The sequence below is a fragment of the Mixophyes fleayi genome, chromosome 2, assembly GCF_038048845.1.
Source record: "Mixophyes fleayi isolate aMixFle1 chromosome 2, aMixFle1.hap1, whole genome shotgun sequence".
Taxonomy (NCBI): domain Eukaryota; kingdom Metazoa; phylum Chordata; class Amphibia; order Anura; family Limnodynastidae; genus Mixophyes; species Mixophyes fleayi.
Genome location: NC_134403.1, coordinates 285104891 through 285125703, shown reverse-complemented (window position 1 = coordinate 285125703; position 20813 = coordinate 285104891). Strand labels below are relative to the sequence as shown.

Below are 20813 nucleotides of genomic sequence, written 5' to 3'. Positions count from 1 at the left end.
TATCAAATGCGTGTCTCCAGAGTTTTAAAATAGTAACATTAACTTGTTTTGTTACAAATGGAAGACCTTTAAATAGGAGCGCATAGATTCAAGATTCAGGCCAAGTTGTTTTCTCTAATACCCCTTTCACACTGCCTAAAAGACCAGGGTTATTGCTGGGATTAGGCTTGATGTGAAAGGGGTTCCCTGCATCTACCCGGGTTGTTTGGATGGTTATTCCCAAGTCCGATCTCATCAACACCAATTGCAAAGTTTCAAAACAACAAGGGAAAAAACCATCACAAGAAGAGCTCTGATGTTGCCAGGGAGACCCGGCAGATGCGTGTTTAGTGTGAACTCTCTCTACCTGGGTATTTGACTGGGTCTGAGGATCTGTACTCACGGCAATATCTCGGGTTCATATACCCGGGATATTGCCGGAGTGGCAGTCTGAAAGGGGTATTAGAAGGCAAATTTAATTTTTTGCCATCAGACCATTCCCTCGTGTTAAAACTGACTTAAAAATTATTTTGCCACAAAACATGGCACCTCATCCTAACACTCCATATTTGTTTAGGCCTCATACCCACTGGTATCAATTTCATGTTTTAAATAATATATTATAAAAAAAATAGTAATTAAAACACTAATTCTCAGAGAAATGCATGTGAAAAAAGAAGTCATTTTTCCTGATAGCTTCCAGACCCACTCATATCGTAGGGTGGGGGGCATTGCTATAGAATTGTGGTTTTCTGTATGCTTGCTGCCTGCTTCATATTTAATGCAAACTTAACTTGGATTTTTATTTGTAAATCAAAAGCCAGTTGATACCAGGCCTAAGAAAGAGATGCCATTTACAGGACATGGATGCTAACTTTCTGTTTAAAGGCATGTCATCAGTTAAGTTCATTGCGCAACCCTGGCAGTGATTCTTCTGACCATCTTATGTTGTACATTTGTAATTTTCCTGTGCTCAAATCTGGTAGTGAGTGTAGTATAAATTTAAACAAAACTTGTTAAAAGCCACTCTTGTTGCATGTTACAATAACATTTATTGAAACTGCATTGCCACCTATAGTGGTGAACATTTTCACAGTAGAAATGGGGTGTGAGCAGGAGGACAATGTCCGTGATTATGGCTTCTGATTGGTGGTCCTGCTCACCCTCTGCAGCTTTACCAAACCCAGTTCTTTGGCTAGACCTTAGACTCAATAAACCCTTGAAAAATGACTATTTAGTATTCCCCCATGGAGAGTGAGCAGCTCATTGGTTCCAGGTGGAAATGGATCTTTCAAGGACTAAAATCTCAAAATTTAAATGTTCACATTTAAACCATTAAGCTAAAACTACAGCTTTACTTGCTCTTTAAACTTAAAATTGATCTCAAAAGGTAGTAATCAATCTTGCCTCTCCAACAGATAAGATATAGGCAGTGAATTACATTGATTACAACTGATAAAATAAACTGCTACTGAAAGTCTTTTAAAGGCTTTGAGCTTCTTATTGAAATGACTTTGTTTATGTCATACAAACATCTTGTAAATTAAAGTATATTTGCAAATATAAAAAAGCTAACTTGACTAGCAGAGCAGCAGGGTATATGCTCTGTTACTTAATGGTTGCAGTCAGCACTTATACCTGTTTGCTTTCACAAATATTTCAGGTACCAGTATAATGGTGTTCCCACTGTAACTTTGGTAATAGAGGAATAAATTTAATTACAAATGTCCCTGTGTCTCATAGCTCAACTAAACCACTTTAAAAGTCGTAAGCATAGTTCATTAGCGTAGCATGGAGGTCAGTAGAATTGCATAAGAGCTGAGGTATGCAAATCCATCAAATCGTGCCCATGTATTATGTGGCTGTGGATCAGTGCAGTGTCTTCACATTGCTGCTTTTTATGTCACTTCAAAAAAATATTTAACGGTCTATAGTTTGCATTGAGCAGGTATCAAATAGGTGGACAAATTAATTTTGAGATTAAAACCCCATTAATGACACTTCACATATGGCTTCTATGTATATGATTGCGTCGGGAGAGCTTTTCTTATTAGTGCAAGGTTTTGAGATGCTGTGATCTTGGGCGTCAAGGACCACAGTTCCCTTTGGCTACATTGCCAGAAAATGCAGTCTTTAAAAACTGCTTCCCTAGCTGGCCTTCTTGGAGAAGCTACTAATGTTTTATGTTTGTGCTTGCTGTGCTACAGATAAAAATATCCAAAAATTTAAATCTTGTTACAGTAATAAACTTTCCGTTTAGTGAGTTTTGCGTACTGAAAAGTCTTATCTGGTAAATGTGGTTACAAGATGACATAGATAATTTCTATTGGCCTCTTTGTACGGTCATCTTCCACTCACACAAAAAGGCCCCAATGATTTTTGATCTCGCCCAACTTGGCCATTTTTTTATGAGAAAACTGGCCTTTAATCCTGTTGCTTTCATTAAGTGGTACAACAGTAGCATTTGTATGTGGCTTTCGTTCAAGTGGGGCAAGTTTAATCAGTGTCCTAAGTCCAAAAGTCTTATTTTGGTAATCTTCTGGTTTAATTATTGTCCAGTTTATTACTAAAGTGGCCTATTGTTTGCTTTTCCTGTATCTAGGGGGCTGGGTCAATTATGTGCAATGTGCTGCTGGACACCACAGTGATGTCTGGCTGCGCCCCCATTTCTGAGTACTATGGTTCCTGTAACACTACTGATTTTCCTTCGCACCTCTGGCTTCAAGGAAAAATTGGCCATGATACATCGTTGCGGAGTGCCCTCACAGTCCATTCCGAGGGGAACTTTGCGTCACATCACAGCAAATTGAATTCTCCCTAAGTATCCGTTCTATTGAAGTAAACAACATTGGTTTCTTTTATTCTGATTACAATACTTAACTTGAATTATTGCAAGTCGTCATTGTCCCACAATAAAATGGTGTTAACATACACAGCTGTTGTTCACAGTACTGCAAAATGGCGAACTATTAATAGTTGTTAGAATGGACATGTAGAACAGCTGCATAAGTATCCTTTCAGATGTCCATGTGCAGCTGTTAAAGGCCTAGTTATCAAGCAAAAATTAAATCATTTTTTGCTTTAGCAGTTGATGCCACCCACACACAGTGACTTTATTATATTCAATACTATGATACTGTTACATTTCATATTGCGTTTAAGGGATAGTTAGTCTTCAATTATATTTAACTTTTAGGAAATATATTGCACTACCAGATAGTTGATTTTATTTCTATATCCACCACTATGACCATTGCATTACACGTAAAAAGCACAAAGCTGTATCTTATCCTAGGTCAATGCAAACACTGCCTGATGGAAAATGCAAGAAGCCATGTAAAATTCACTAAACTGGTCAGGTGTATATACCACGTAATAGTTTTACAGCTGGATCTTCCTTTAGCTGCACCATTAACTTTGTGTCAGAACCCAGGGTATATTTGTGTGCGCTGTATCGTGGCTAGACAGTACTGTAGCCAACTGAAATGTGCCACGGAGACCTCACTTGGCACACCCAACTGCAGTCATGTGGCTATTTCTAATGCTGTCTGGAAAAGCCGTTTAGCACAGCATAAAAATAAGATGTTGGAGATTATTTACAAAGAGCGTTTTCCATATTTACAATATCTTTTAGATTGACCTGTCATGGCCTTCACAGGTCAATTGTCAGTGCTTCATGGATTTGTCCTGCATTGCCTCGGTTGTTATTGTTTCCAAGCTGTATACTAGTTTAGCCCACAAAAATGGATGCCTCCACTGTGTGTAGGTAACCGGTCCAATTTAAGCAGACCCATATCAATAAGAATGTGAGAAAATTGTGTCAGAGACAACTATAAAATTCTATTTATTATTTTGTAATGTTTTTATATGTGAAAAATTAAGTTTGGGGATTACTTTAGCAAATAAACACACTGCAGCTCTACTTGGTTATATATTTGTTCTTCTTTCTTTAAGAACAAGTACAAGATTAAAGCACATACATTTTGAACTAAAAATGCATTAAAGCTCCACAAAAAGTACTTATTGGATTGGAGCAAAGTGGTTTCTAAATAAAAATCTAAATTCTGCTTAATCCGTGCTCTATCCTTGCAGTAACACAACACAATTACACTTTTGTATGTGAATGGGTGAGGATAATTGGGCACATATTCTACACTGACTGCATCACCTTGTCCATTTTCATTGATGAAACTTTGTTTAATTCCAACTCTGGCCTTTAGGATATACATGGTATTGTATGTTGGAACAGCGCCACCTCATTAACTTATTGTATTGCCAAGTTTGATTATTCTACAAGTAAGGATAGTACCACACCCTGTGCGATTGCCACGTTTACTTGAATAATACTGTTGATTCTATGCTGGACACAAAGGTCTAGATCTCATCCACGTCCCCAATAAATATCCGTCACGCACGTCCACTAAGTCAGACAGAATTTTGAGAAGACGTCTGTAGATGGTTGTGTGACAATTTACATGGGGCTGAAGAGTCCTGTTATGCTTCCTGTTGAGATGACCAGATGGCTTATGACCAAAGGAATACTAAAGGAGATGTTTTCTCCATATTGCATATCTTATTTTATATTAATGCTTTAAAGTTTTAGGGTATAGGAAATTCAAACTGTACAGTACTTTCAGGAACAATTTGCTCCAAAAGACACTGCCTCTTTACATGTCCTTATTAGATAGGATGCACCAGGTTACTACTCCTCAAACATTTTTTTATCTTTATTGTATTCAGAATAGTAAAATGCAGCTGGAGTGCTCAATCTTCATCTGTGAAGTTGGTGCAGAGTATTTTGGATATGAATGAGCTGATCATCTGGGATCAACCCCCCGGATTCCAGCTCACATTCTATTGTATATTGTTGGCAGTGAAGTGATGGCAAAATGTTGACCTATATTCTGATGTATTTCTCCTTTAGAGATCTGTACCTTTTGGTACATCTCTTGGAAATAGCTATGGAAATGTATTTTCCTCATTAAGTTTTTATTCCTTTTTGTTTTGTCTTTTAGTATGAAGTGTAACAGAACAGAAACTACCACCTGAAACTGCTGCTTCAAGTTCAGATCAGTCAAAGAACATCTGCCACAATAGTAACCAACAAGACCAAAGAAGAGAACTTGCGCTGAAGACACAACGCTTGATCTGAAACAAGAAGTTTGTGCCTACTCAACAGCTACACAAGAGCACTTCCCAACGCTGCTATTAGTCTTTATTTTATTCTCAGTGCTGCACTTTGCATTTGCATTGTGTGGCGGGAGTCGTCTTTCTTAGCTCAGTAGATCATTTTCTCTCACTATCTCTTTTTAATACTAGCAAACGACAACCTTCTGAAGCATCCGCTGGCCGCAAGAATCGGTAATTACTACTGAAAGTGCAATACCTGAATATCTAAGCAAGGTTGGTATGTTCATTAAACATAGTATTTGTCCTGGTAAATGAGGCTATATGACCAGTAACCTTTTACACTTGATTCATTAACTTGATGGTTTCTTAATTGCTGCCTGCATATATATATATTTTTTTTATTTTATTTTTTGTTCCTGTGGCACCGAAAGTGTTATAACACTTCGTCCCTAAAATAGTTTGACGTTCTATTGGGAACAACCTATCAGATGAGCCCCTAAATTAGATTCAGAGCCCACACTTGGATTCCCAGCCCGTAGGTTGTAATCCTCTGGTTAAAACTTATTGCCTGTCAAGTATGAGAAACTAGAATTTACTTCTTTAAAGTAGCACTTTCAGATTTCCAAAAGCACTGATTACTTCTGTGAGTTTACCTTGGGTATAAGGTAGATGACCATATAGAGAGCTAGTATCCTTCGTTCCCCTACTGATTAAAAAAAAAAAAGTTAATCTTTAAAGGGATACTAGTCCTCTTTAATTTCTGTTCTTTTAATCTAGTACAGAGGAATGAATATGCTACGCATCGTCTTGTTCCACTGTGCAGGATGTGGCCTCCTACATCTTTGCCTGTTCTGTTGCATTTTTGTAGCTTTCTGCACCTGACATGTACCAAACAATGTTATGCTCAACCCTCATTGGTCTCTGGCACATCCATAGACATGTCCATTATAACTATAACAAATATTGTAATACATTCATCCCTTAATCACACTGGAAAAATACAGAGGGGGAAACTAAAACTATAGGTTAGTCCTCTTGAAATTTCTATTTTCAGCAAGTGGGTAAATATTTTGTTAACTAATGTTGAATTAGTGAATTGGTTTAAATATATACATCTTGCTCTTTATTTTTTGACAGAATTTAAATTACAATCAAGCAACCTGATGAGGTAACATCTTGTATTCATATGCTGGTTATTACTGTCATAGGCTTAAAACATGGCTTAGTTGGAGAGGAGATTGATAAATTAGGGGTTTTAGTAGTCTTTGCACACATTCAGTAATATACCTTTTGAAAAGCCTAAAGCCACAATTACTAAGTTTAGAATGAGTTGAACATGAGACCAACTTAATCCAAGTTAGGGCTAAGTTTCTAATGCTCAAGTATAAATATTAATATATTCATAAAGTGCTACCATAAAAACAGGTCCTGATCCACTGACACATTTATCAGGCAATAAAAGTTAATTTGCACATGCTGGAATTTATTGTTGATCCCTTAATGCAAATGCTAGGCATAACTCATTAGAGATCTGTAAAACAGTATTCGTTCCTAACACACTCCCACATTACAACCTTCCCTTAGATAGTATACCCAGCCAATCTTCTTTTGAGACCAATGAATGATACAGTTCCGCTCTAGGCGGAAATTAATTGGGAATCTTGGCAGTGAATAGTGCCTTGGTCTAGCATCCTGTTCAGGTAACTGAACATATGCTTGCGTGATTTTTGGCCCAAATGGGTGGTTCTAAGCATAATTAACAAGAATATGTGCATGAACTTTGGAAATCGTAAGACATCAATTTTCCTGAGGAAGTGAGAAGTTCTATTCACCATGAACTGTTCTGTTTCTCCATTTAAATGCATTTTGGAACTGCAATATCAAGTTTCGGCATATGCAACTGATCATCTTTGTAAGTAGGTCATTCAGTTGTAATGGAATTTGTGAATCGGGTGTAGCACTTGATGATTATATAACAATTGATACACACCTTAAGTGGTGCAATATCCATTTCCCTGCAGCTAGATAGTATTGGTGTTCCTCACTGGTTTGTATCTTTTACATTTCTTGCCATTTCTCAACTATAAAAGAGTATCAACTTGCATAAAGTTATTTTCATCTGCTTTTTCTAAAGTTAGTTTTGGCAATCGGCTGTCAACAACTGTGTTTTACTGTGCAGGATTTGCAAGTGGTTTCCACATTATTTATCACATACTCAAACCTCACAACCAAAAACACTGGGCTAGATTAGATGAAAATGATGCTAGATTAGTTAGAGCTGACTGTTTCTGCAAGTCTACATTAATGGCTGTTGCTAGGTCCATGTACTTTAGTCATTTGTTGAACTTCAGTAAACCAGATAGCTTTCAGAACTGTGTAAGACAATGGGAAGCAGAGATGTCATTGGCAGGAGTCTTTCACCCACCATTATCCAGAGACCCTCTGTTCATTTTATGGGGTCCCGTCTTAAGAACTGGTCTTTAGGTATAGCATGTTTTTTGGGGTTTTTTCCCCACACTTGAGGGAGAATTCAATATTGTGAGATGTCGCTGAACAACGCTGTGATGCCCAGCTGCACACATTTCTGGCTACTACAGTAACCAAACCTTGTGGATTCTTCTGCACACCTGTCGGGTGTCAGAATAAATGTGATATTACATCCACATAGAGCCCCGTGACTGTATGAGGCACTCAATGGACAAGCTGAATTCTCCCCCTAGTCAGCATAGGATGTTTTAAACCATTGCCTCAAAGGCATTTCTTCTAGAATGTATTTTATATATTGTGCATTGATATTACATTTTTATATTGCAAATTATTTTCTTTTTTTTTTTACTCGCAAACTGCACTCATCTTTCTATAGTCTGGGTATAGATACAAGCTGCAAGTTTTCGCTCATGTTCTCTGTTGGTCATAGCAAAGTTTAATTTAGCAATTAGCACATTCACTGGTCCTTTTTATTATATTTTATTATGCTTCTTTTTAACTCTGCAGAAGCATCTTAAAGCAGCCACCCAAAGGTAAAAAAAATAGATGTTTTTTGTTTGTTTCTGGAATTATTTTTTTTTTAACATCACTGTGGATGCTATAAGGATATTGTTGGCATTTATCATTTTTATGCTGCTAGTAATTATTTACAATTCTGTACAGTGGCATGGATTACCATGGCAACTAGTCACGTAGCACATAATGTTATGAGCAGAGAGGCTTTGTAACGCCCCTCTGAGCTCTTTCTGCACTATGACTCTTCTTTTCCCACTTCTGCCATGATGACATTTCGAAAGCTATAAGCCTTTCTTGCTATTGATATCTGTGTAGCAGATGGACTGTCTTGAGTCTGCCAACCATACTTGTCTGACCACATATAAATTCAGATGCAAGCTTAAAAGAAGAAAAAGTATGGGATTACTGCTTTAAAATGTACAAATCACTTTTTAATTTTATGTACTAAAGTTTAAATATTTTAACAAACTTTTATGATAATGTACATGTCAATTAGTTTGCATGTAGTTTCCAACGCCATTCAAGTTGAACTCATGAACAGAAACCCTTAAATTCCGGTTAATGGTGTCTGAAGTACACTATGGGACTAGTGTACTTTTGTATATACCGTATATTTTAATCCCATTTATAAACATCAAATTGTTTTTTGTTTTTTATTTTGCATTGTTTATCAAATATATATCTGATTAAAGAACACTTATTAATTCCACTTATGTTCTGTGGATCTCAAAGACTGCTTTTGGAATTGGTACCCTAAGGATGTGTACACCTGCTGCTTTTCATGTCCCTGTGGCACATTCTGTTTCTTAACCTAAACTAGGGATCAGTGATTTATGCAAAGCACAGATGACATTCATAATGACTGATATATTCCACTGTTTGTTATGAACGCAGTGTGTACTTTAGACATGTTAAGGAATTCATTAAAAATTCTGTTACGCTGCCCCCTCCATGCGGATTGAAGCAATTCAACCGCAGTGGACCATGGCCCATGAGGAGCACAATGTGTACACAGCCTAAACCTTCTCCTTTCCTATCAAACTTATGTTAACTTTGCATGGATCTCATAACAGCTGCTATTGAAAAACATGGAATATCTGAGTTAAGTGATATAGGTCTAACTCTTCAAGGTTCCCAAATCTGTCTATAAATTTACTCTTGCTTTCAAAAAGACTCTTAAGCTGCCAATTACCACTCTGCTTCCCAAAAGTGTCACTAGGTTAAGTGACTGTTGAAAACTGTATTGGGCCTTTTGATTTATAACACTTTTTTAAATATTTTTCTCCACAACTTTGTTTTAAACTGCCTTGTTAGCAGCATTTAATCACCATTCAGAGCAAAGGATTTTTGTTAACGGTATATACAACACCGTATTCAATTTCCTAGCGATAATCATGATTGCTCCCAGTCAACAAAGGCTTTAATTGCAAAAGTAATGTCAGTCAGTATTCCAGAGGACCTGTCACATTTGAGATGATTTGATTAAGCAATCATGCATCAATAAGCCTCTTAAGATTTTTATTTTTTTCTGTCTGCTGATGCCCTGTTTACATACAAATAGGTTATACAAGCTAGCAACTGTATCTGCTGCTGCTTACTTTTCTGGCATATAAGTTGATTGGAGACCAAACATCACCAGAGTCGTCATGATCTACATCATAACGGTGGGGTTTCTAAATGCCCAATTTACCATGTCTTCTCCAAAATCTTGGTATAATGGAGCTTGCATGCATGAGAGTTGCTGGGAAGAAGGGAAGTCTGGTAGTAGCTCATGAATATGTATACCAGCACAGCCAAGGTGGTCCTAGTAATAAATAATCTCTCAAAGGCTCAGTTTCTTTTCCAATTTCACTTTCCGCTTTCTCTTGTATTTGTATATTATTATTGAAATTATTTTTTCCCTCCGTGACAGGTCCTACCTAAAATTTGCTTTTATTGCTTTAAGTGCATGTTGGAACTAAATTAAGGGGAGAAAAAGTCAGTCTGAGCCCATATTGTTACATATTATTTGTGCTGGAGGTTAATTCAAAGGATATTCTTACCTTTAGTTAAACAGATATGTAATTGTTAAATATTTCAAACTATCAGTGCTCATTCTGGGGGGGAGGGGGGGTGTATAATCTGTTACATGTAACAGAAGTGTGTGTTGCATAGGTCTTACTCCATGCTTTTAATTTGTTTAAAACAAAGTCCATGGGGGTAAATGTATCATACCCCGGTTTTTTCATCTCGCAAGTTTGCCTTTACAAGCCATCGTCCCTTTAAATTTTAGCTGCGAACACGTTTGTCTCCCGCGAGATGAAAAAACCGGGGTATGATACATTTACCCCCATGTCTGCAGTGTGTAAAGTAGCAAGAACAATATCAGGTGCATGTAATCTGCCAGTATAGTTTGAAAATGTACAAATGCTAATTCCCACTATACATATGAAAGAGATCCTGAACAAAAATAAATTGTTTATAGAATGTCTTGTGGTAGCAAGAAACTTACAATACCATTTTAACATCCATTTGTTTCTCAACGTTTTTCTCTGGATAGATGAATGTTTGATGTGCACCTTGAATTGAATTATAACAATCTCTTCATATCTTGCATATTACTGATGTGCATTGATTTTGTTATCTAATTGGAGAATTGTTTTGAAGGATCTGTAACTGTCTTGTCCTTTCTGTCTTGCTGTCCTCTCTACATCCTGCGTCCTTTTGTAAGTTTTGTATTAGCTTTGCGTTTTCCTCCATCATAGTCTAGGATGGTCTAACCCTTTTCATATCCTAGGGCCAGCATCTTGCAATGAGCTTTTCTCGTTTACAGCTGCACATAAATTGATCAGGTTGTCTTGTTTGATTTTGTTATATGCAGCATTGTAAAATTAAGTTGAAACAGGAGTAGGAATATGGCAAGCACCTGGAAAGAATTTGTTGAATTTTCCATGCCGTCTTCTCCCCCTACTGCATACGTTAGTGCCAACCTGGGCAATGCATCTCCAGTCGGACTGACTTTATCACCTTATGGCCGATCAGTAAGTTATTTAACCATACTAGTTCTAATGATTGATCCCCTCACTCTAGCCCATGCAGAGTTGTGGCACATGCCTCAAATAATGGCTTTTTCAAATTCCCCCATTCCTTGTCATTTAGTATTCTTTTTATTTTGCATTATCACAATTTCTCTTTGATTCTTTTCTTGACTTGGTTTTTCTACTTTTATTTTTTTTGCAGACATTTACTCCTTTTTATAAAGTTCTGTTCCATCTCTAATCATAGTTTAGTTTCATTGAAATTCCTTTTCCCACTTTTTTTCTCTTTACAAATTTTTTTAAGCACAACTTCAGTGTTTTTAAAATGTGACTTTTTTTTTTTATTATACCAATATTATTGTTAAGTCTATGGATTCCAAGATGTGGCTTTTTTTTTCCTTCCATCATTCTTTGAAGTTTTGATTCATTTACATAGCAATGTTAGCATTCTAACATCTTAATGCATGCGTTCATATAGCTCAACACCTTTAATATAAATACAAGGTTTCTGTTAAATACATCTGACAAAAATGATATAGCTAACTAGAAAATTTCACAAACTGACTTTGGGAACTAATGCTAGACCACAACACTTGAAATGGAAAGTATTTCACATATTTTAAATCCAAAATATTTAGAAACTCATGCAAAATGGTGTAGGTTCTTCAACATCAGAATAGCTCTTAAATGACCGGTTAGAAGTTGCTCAATGCACGCATGTTTATTTTAAAAAAAATGAATTAAAGTTTTGCAGGAATATCAAGTAGGAGTACAGGGGGAAAAAAAAAAGGAGGGAACGATGTTACACTGGTGGGTGTGGGGGTACATTGTAGGGAACGCATCAGCAGATGACGACAATAAAATCTCACCTCAGGATACAGAAACATGTCAACGAAATAACGGCAACACTTCAAAACTCTTAGGCTTGTTTATATATAAAATTAACTCTGGAAAACCAGCGCTTATAGTCTGAAGGGGTCGTTGGTGGCAACCTACAAGTCAGCCTGAGAAGGGATGCCATCTCCCTCAGGAATAAAAGGGTGGATAGTAGTGCAAGAGGGCCAGTTCAGGGGGAGGGAGACGGAGTGCTAGAAGAGTTTACCAAGCAAGTCAAAAACTTAGACCAGAGGGGCTGTACAACGGGTCAGGACCAGAAAATGTGGAAAATATCTCCCTTCCCTCAAAAGTTGTGCCAACAGGTTGAAGGCATTGACCTTGTGTAGTTTCTCGGGGATGACATAACCTATTTATAAGTTTAACATTTTTGAGTGGTTGAGACAACAGGACATTGTAAAATAATTCCGGAAGATGCGTTTCCAAGATTCTGCAGAGAATTTCAGGTGGAGGTCTGCCTCCCAATGAAGCTGGACCCTGGGTTTTGGCAAGTTAGATTGTGTGGCCGGACGGTTGTACGATTACTGCCCCTTGTCAGTTTGGCAAAATAGTGTGTGTGTGGGTGGCTTATTAAGCCTTTAAGCGGTGGTTGAAAGTCAGTGTCTGAGCTGGAGGTATTTATAAAAATCACATCTAGGCAGTTGATATTTGAGACATAGATGGGCAAAAAGAGGAGAGCGCTCCAGAGTCAAACAAGTGGCACAAGGATAGAATCCCCCTTGAAACCAACAGGGAGAAGTTAAGGTCCGGAATATGTTTGCCCACTGTCTGCAAACATATTCCGGCAGTGGGACTGGGGAAGTTCGTCATTACCATTACTTAGCTGGTCCCACGCCTTTAAGGCATTCCTAGTTAGGGCTTGCAGGTAAGGTTTAATTAATTTTAAGTACATCTTAAGTTACTGACTTGAATCGATACTGTCCTTGTAGTAGTAGTAGTAGTGTATACTATAAAATTGGTGCAGATTTAGTCCACTTGAAGACCTTTTTGCAGCGTTTACTTGGCAGAAGCCAAGATAGTTTAACCAGTGTAAATTTTGTTCAGATCCACAAATATGTATGTGAAAAGATACATGGAGTGTTTAAAATAAATTGACAAATCTTGTTTAGAACTTTTATGTAATCTGTTCACAAACTGTTTTCCATGGGTTCTAAGTTAAACCGAAAAAAGTTTTAACCCTTATGTCAGTTATTTAAATAAACGCTCTGCCTTTCTAACCTACATATCCCAAGCAACTGACCCACCACAAAAAATGGATTTTGTGGTTTATGTTGCTTGCATATAAAATTCATATACATTCTTTAAATGTTCTCAAGCAAACCATATATATATATATATATATATATATATATAATTTATTTATTTAGCCTTTGGGTTAGTCCATAAATGGTACTCTAAGATTCCCTGCAGGGTGTGTGTGGTGCCCCTCTACACAATCCCACCTTTAAAGAAAAAAATATATATATATATATAATATATATGCCAGAACAGAGTTATTAAAGTTTTTAGATGCAGTGATCTTATTTTAGTATTCAATATTTAGTCAGGATGAGTATTTAGCTTCACTCTTAATAAAATTAATGATTAATTAGTTTAGAAGGAGATTAAAGGCCAGCATGGATTTTAACTTCTTTCATCAGATATTGCATGTTCTAATAAACCATGGTTAATAAAATGTTTCACCAGGGCTAAAAAAAAAAAAGGCGCCTTTTGGCTACAATGTCCATAGCTTTTTTTTCTTTCGTTTGAATATTGCAGCCAGTCAGAAAAAACAAACACTTTGGGCCCTTCATTTTGGCTTTTCATAACTACCTCTTATATGGCTTTTCCCTGATGCTTTTACTGCTGACTAGTTGGATGAAATGGTATCCTTGGAGTACTGAGTGGCTATTTAGTTGTTACTAGACTGCAGTTTTTATTTTATATCATCTTGCCATTTTTAAAAGTCCACTCCTAAGTGTAAGTGTCTGTTTTTTGCTTTTCATCATTAGTACATGGATGCTTTCTACACAAGAATATTTTAACCCTAGGAACCTGTTTGTCTACATGCATCAGATGCTGATAAGCTGTGAACTCTGCATTTCAAAGAGAACATGTGCTACTAATGTTTATTAAATTACTGTTTATATAGCTCCACCATATTCGGCTCTCTACAGGGAATATGTAATCCTTCACTTCAGTCCCATTGGAGTTTAGTCTAAATCCTCTACCTACACACACATACATTGAGGTCCGTCATTTTTTTATTTTGTCGGCAGCCAGTTAACCTGCCAGTATGTCTTGGGGATTTTGGAGAAAACCAGAGCACCCGAAAGAAATCCACACACACACAGTGGAGAGCGAACAAATTACGGGCTAACCACAGTGCCACTGTCCTTACACTTCTGTTAAAGCCCTAAATTTGCAATGAAACTGCTTGCTATGGTCAGGCAAATAATACATAAACAGAGTTTATAATACACGTGTATAAAACGCTTATGTGCCGTTAGCATAATACATTGCTTCCATTAACTGAGCATTTATTATATTGTGCAATGATTACAAAGGAACATTAAACTGATAATACAAGTTGGCTTATGTAAGGGCGCTTCTAATAAGATTTGCAAATGTATGTTAAATTTCAGGAGCTAATTAGAACACTGTTTCAGATACAGTTCTGATAGGAAAATAAAGATCTCTTCTTATCAGTAACCCCATTAAATGACAAAGCAGATCAGCCTAACTGTAAGCCATCAAAATGGCAGAGATCACAAGTTTGCTTCAGCTGCATGGCAAATGTAAATAAAATATTAGAACTCTTGCTTTATCAAGGTATGAGAACTTGTATATTTTAATTGTGGCTGGCTCTTTTATTTTTTATTTAATGCAATTTGTAAGTGATGTTTCACAGCTATGGACTGCTGTCGGTATGCTTATTTTGCTCCAGGAAAAATCACAATTTTCAGTAAGCAGTCAACCTCATGGAACTAGTTTGGTTCCTGGTGGGGAGCATCTCCACATTGTTAAAGTTGTTCTTGTTTAGATCAATATCTCATGTGTTTACATGGTTAAGTATTTCACAGTAACATATTGACTGCTGTATGGTTGTCTGGTTTAAGAATAAATGTGTGTTTTGCACTGTAAACATTTAAGTTCTGCCTATGTTTTGATTAGTAGTAGCTGGTGTTTATGGCGTTTAGACCTGAGAAATGTTTACGACTTGGACATGGGCCACCAGCAGTTGTGGTTTAATAATGTTTGCAGTGACTGGTTTGCTGAATTGGCTTGAACCTTGTTAAAAGGAAGGTACGGTGCGAAGGCTGCAAATTTAGATGAGCAGGAGTCTTTTACATTGTTAAAATGTACTCTTTCCCCCTCCCCCCCCCCCCCCCCCGCCCCCCCCTGATATTTTATGATGTGTTTTGGCAACAGAAAGCAGTTTGTGGACTATGTTAATACCTCTATGCCAAAATGCTGACATTGCCTAACAAGTACCTTCTGTTCTTGTGATTAGCCAAAGCTTCAGAATATTACATGAGTGCAGCATTAAATTAAATACTGACTGGTAGTGCAAGCACAGCCTCTTGAGGGTCAATCACACCCCTTCTGGTGCAAAGCACACCTGATCGGTGGACCTCAGCCTGTGGCTGGAATGTTAAAAATTTTACAATTTATCCAGAAGGCAAGGACAAAAATGTGCTGCAGCAAAGAAAATGGAGTATATGTTTTTGAACCAAGTGTGTGTGTGTGTGTGTGTCCCACACACACAAAAAAAAGTGTGCAGTTAGTTAGGTCAGCCATTCCTCAGGAGCAATGGCCCCTCTTTTGACGCTTACTGCCCTTTATCACAAGTAATGTGGGACCTTTACTTTGGCGTTCACCTAGGGAAACCGAATCTTCAGCCTTCCAGCATGGGGTGGCTTTAGAAGAGTCATGGAAGTGGAAGCTTCTGATCCATACCAACTCCCCTAGATCTGGAGAACTGAGCCCATGAGGGCTGTTGAACTCGCCTATTCAGAGAAAAGCTTGCATAAAAAGTAAAGAATAAATAGAAAATAGTACTGTGATATATGGCATCTGCCTTTGGCCAAAATTTAAAAAAAAGTAATTGCACACAGTTAACAGTAACAACACAGGTAACAGTAAATGTAAACCTGTTTAGTATTTTTCTTTTTAATCTCATTTTTACATGTTTGCGTGTAGTTGACAATCTTCTGGCCAGCTACTGCTAAACATCCCATGCGTCGGAAGGTGCCTGTTCAATGTGCTCCTCAAACAAACCTGTGGCATCAATCAATCAATGTACAAGAAGCTCCTGTTCACTGAAGAGTGGTGTCTTAAGACCAATAACTTTTAAATAGCTCTACCATGAAGAGGGATACAATTTTTATAGATTATTTTTTTTCCCCCAGTATCATCATCCTCATTTATATAGCGCCAACATATTCCGTAGCGCTTTACAATTGGGGACAAACATAGTAAACTAATAAACTGGGTAAAACAGTATTTGTATGTATTAACTGTAAATTGCAATTGGACTCGGGTTCCATGTTTAAAGTAAGTCTATCATTGGTGGAGCTGTCATTATGTTTCCCACGTATAGTAAATGCCCAAAGCCAAATACCTGATCACTCATTATCGTGCCCTTTTGTGTATTCTGTTTTATTTATCCCCCCTCCATCCTGCAGCAACACTGCAGGCAGAAGGAGTACACTACGGTCCATTGCCTTCAGCACTCTATGGAACAGCCTCCACAGATTTCTATTTGCTGTAGATGGTCTCCAGCTCCCAACCTCATGTAACAGGGGCCCAAGGAACCTTGGTGATTACTCTAGTAAAGATGTTGAAGTTGTGTTTTTTTGTTTTTTGTTTTTTTTATTGCATTAGTTACTTTTCAATTAAATTTGTGTTTTCTGATTTGTGTATGTTACTGTTTATCACAGCTGTATGTGATGGAGAAATTCTATACTGTATCATCAGAGCCCCTCACACCACCTGCTGCACTCCCCATTACTCATACATCCACTTCATATGGGTCTAAAAAACAGAAGAGGACCCCACTGTATCAAAGATCTGTAAGTCAGGGAATCTGTAGCTGCACAATAGCATGATTTGTGCTGATGAACATGGTTTGGGCACGTTTTGTGTATAACCTACTAAGTTTATTTCTATCTGTGCTTTCATTGCTACACAAAAATACTGACTATTATGGATATATTGTGGTATTTATCAAACTTCCGAAATGGGCATTTGTTGCTTGCATGGTTAATACGCTTTTGATCTCAGATTGAATAAAACAATTTCAATTTGTCTGGGTTTTTTTTCTGGTGGTTCTTTATTTTTATTTTTAAACATTTAATAATGCTTATTTTTCCTTGAGAAACTCCTATGGCATTTATCTGATCAGTTTCTTTCCATATGCACTTCAAATAGGTTGTGCACACTCACAGCATAACTGCTTAAACAAAAAAGCTACTTGTAAAATTGGGACCAAATGCTTCAAAACACAATTAGGTGGCGTCAAGTCACATTAAATATAGAGGGAACAGGTTTAAATAAAGATAGCATCTTCCATTTTTGGGTTAGACTTGCATCTTGTCTTACCTTAGTAATTTTATTGATGTATTTCACATCTTTAGCAGAGTTTACATTCTGCTCTTTCCATACTCCATGTTTCTGTTCTAACATTGCTTTTCATGTGTTAAGCTTCCTAATTTGTACATTTTGTTTTATTTATAAGTTGTATGTAAGTTTTTGCTTTTGTTTATGATTGTGTAAATTTTATAACTTGACCTATATGCCTTTAACAACATCCTTCTATTACTTTGCTTACTGCATTCAGACAGTTTGTGTATAACTTTGTTTTTTATTTTATTTTTTTAAACTAGATGAGCTTTGACCCAAACCTTCTCCACAACAATGGACACAATGGGTACCCCAATGGTACTTCAGCACTGCGTGAAACGGGCCTAATTGAAAAACTGCTAACCTCCTATGGATTTATTCAATGTTCGGAACGTCAAGCTAGACTCTTCTTCCACTGCTCACAATATAATGGAAACTTACAAGAGCTTAAAGTAGGAGGTAAGCGTATAGTCACTGTGCCTTTCCAGTGTATATTTTATTTACTTGGTATTCCTATATGTAGTTTCCTTGCCAGGACTAATAGTCATTTAGGGCTCATTATAGTGAGCTGCTCCATTTTCCTGTGCATTTGTGTACACAGGTTAAAATTCTGCATTTGATAAAGAGCAGTGTGCGACATGAACAACATGTTGGTGAGAATGAGATTAGCTCCAGCTTCTGTAGCACAGCCTAGTACAACCAAACTACAGTTTAAACTAGAGTGCAAAGTGCAATCAACAGAAAAGGGGAGAATGCCAAGAGGGTGACATTGTGATCACATTTCTAAGATCAAGTGTAGGACAGGTTTGGAGGACATGGCAACATAGTCATGGACAGTCCACCATGGTCTTTTGACCAGAAGGATGGCAGCTGCAATGCAGTTTTTGGCTAATTTTTACTTATTTCCTCAACCTCATGTTGCATGTTTGTTTTTTTGAATGCTGTTGACACCTGCAGTATGGTTGGTCCTTCTGTTATATGCACTGCAGTGTAGTTGGAGGTAGCACTTTTTCGGAAATCAAGGTGCAATTTGAAAGCTCAGGCACTTACTATGGGGATGTACTTTTAATAGTGCACTGCATTGCATTCCAGGTTGTTGTACAGCAAAACTGTTTGTTTCAAGACACTCTTTTATTGTGCAATTGAGTTTCCAGGTAGCATTCCTGGAGACTCCTACTTAGAGGGTGCAGGACCAAACTGGGTCTTGCACATTTCACAAGCCTTCCACTCTTTCTACTCTTCTACGTTTGCTGCTAGCCCAGCAGTTTGCAAGCGAGGCTCACACTTGGTTTAACAAACAGTAATATAGTATTGACTTTTCTGTTCCAGGGTGCAGGCATGTCCAATTGGGAAAATTCTGTCTGAAACTAGGGATGTTTGTCAACACTAATATCTTCAGCAGGAAATTTGGTCCGCAGTGTGACCCCTCTGTACTTCTGCCTTCTCTGCCAACCTAGACTATACACCTAAGAGCTGAAATCCTCCAGGCAATGCCTGAGCCAGTAGGGTCACTACCCCTCTTTGGAAAGCATTTCCTGTCTACCTATCCTGCTAGCCCTATGTACTGCAGGCACTTCTTTCCTGGGATCTTTCTGGGCTATGCTATCCTATTTCTGAAGAGTTGGTGATTGACCTTCTCAGGTGAAGAGGAAGGTGCAAAACTTTTTTCCAAGGAAGATTTGTAGTTGTGGAAATACTCTCCTGTTGTGGACACCCTTTCGGTTTCACAGCTATCTAAGGAGGAACACTATTCCTCTTATGGATGCAGTGTTAACAGGCCCCTCAGACAAGCGCTTAGGCTGTGCAAGCGCTTCGATGGCAAGTTCCACCTTACTTGGGTGAACAACTGAGGTGGCTGCAATATGGTATTTCCAGAGTTTGATATTTTGTATGCAGCATCCAATATAGAGGACAATGGCCATGGTTCTGCTACATCCTTAACCAATTAGGTGCAGGATATAGCACCCAGTTCTAATTAGTGTTTGGCCATTTCACGTTGTGCATAAAATCAAGCATACAGTCATGGAGTCTCCATACTTGAATGTTAACAGTAGAATGGGTAGTATTGAAGAGCTTTTCAACATGGCACTGTCCTAGTATGTCACCTTTCCAACAAGTGAGTTTGTCCAATTTCTACCATGCTAGACCTGCTCCTATGCTTTTCTTGTGAAAGTTAAAATTCTATGTGGGCGCAGCAGCAGCTCAGCCGCAATCGGGTCTGTCGTGTGCTAAAGTGCGTAGCACATAAATAATTTTAAAGAAAATCTTGCTTCAGTTGCAACACTTGCTACAGAGATCCAAACTGCCTCTGGAAACATCAGCACTGTTCATCGGCAGCTTAATGGATTGAGTGTTCATGACTAAGCAGCCATACACAAGCCTCAGATCATGTGCAAATAGCAAATATCGACTGGAGTAGTGTAAAGCACACTTGCATTGCACTCTGGAACTGTGAACACATTCTCTGGAGTGACAAATCGCACTTCGCCATCTAGCAGTCTGATAGACTAACATGGGTTTGGTGGATGTCAGGAGAATGCTGTTTGCAATACACATTTGGTCAGGAAGCAAAGTTTTTTGTGTGTAAAAATGATAAAGGTCTGTGGTATTTCTTGTTTGTTTATCCTGAACCTTTAGTCATAGTATGCTGTAGCATTACTGTAACTTTCTAGAGAATTGTGTGCTTGCAGTGGTTTGAGGAAGGTGCTTTTCATGTTTCAACATGACAATGCCCCTGTGCACAAAGTGAGGTACAGCAATATTTTTTAAAATCTAATTTCTAAATTATATTTCAACCATAAAAAGGAAGCGAAATATAACAGCAATGAATACTACATCGTTTTACTTTATATTTTCTCTTGCTATAAAAATGGTCAGGGTGTTTGATTTTTCTTTTTTCATTTTTATAATGTCTAGTTTATTTTCACTGCATGTTTTTGATATGTAGAAGAGCTTTGAATGGATGTTTGACATATGAAGCATTACACCTGTATTTATAGAAAGTAATATTTCTTTTGCAGATGATGTTGAATTTGAAGTGTCATCAGACAGACGTACTGGCAAACCAATTGCTGTCAAACTGGTAAAGATTAAAACTGAAATTATGCCAGAAGAAAGAATCAATGGACAGGTGAGTGTTTTCGTTACTTATAATGGACACTTTACCATAACTGACTTTCTAAACGA

At 37.6% G+C, this 20813-nt stretch overlaps 1 protein-coding gene across 6 annotated transcripts in view; it reads left to right on the top strand.

Annotated features, from left to right (window-relative positions):
* Positions 1-20813, top strand: part of CSDE1 (cold shock domain containing E1) — a 44483-nt gene that overhangs the window by 4485 nt on the left and 19185 nt on the right. For 2 of the 6 annotated variants that reach the window (XM_075196305.1, XM_075196301.1), the window contains exons 2-6: positions 4995-5382; positions 10973-11132; positions 16946-17077; positions 17891-18086; positions 20648-20757. In XM_075196305.1, the coding sequence (XP_075052406.1) occupies positions 11007-11132; positions 16946-17077; positions 17891-18086; positions 20648-20757 (564 nt within the window). In that variant the 5' untranslated portion in view covers positions 4995-5382; positions 10973-11006. Of the gene's footprint in view, positions 1-4994; positions 5383-8103; positions 8130-10972; positions 11133-16945; positions 17078-17890; positions 18087-20647; positions 20758-20813 lie in introns of all 6 variants that reach the window. The other 4 variants (XM_075196304.1, XM_075196302.1, XM_075196307.1 and 1 more) reach the window with 4 other exon arrangements.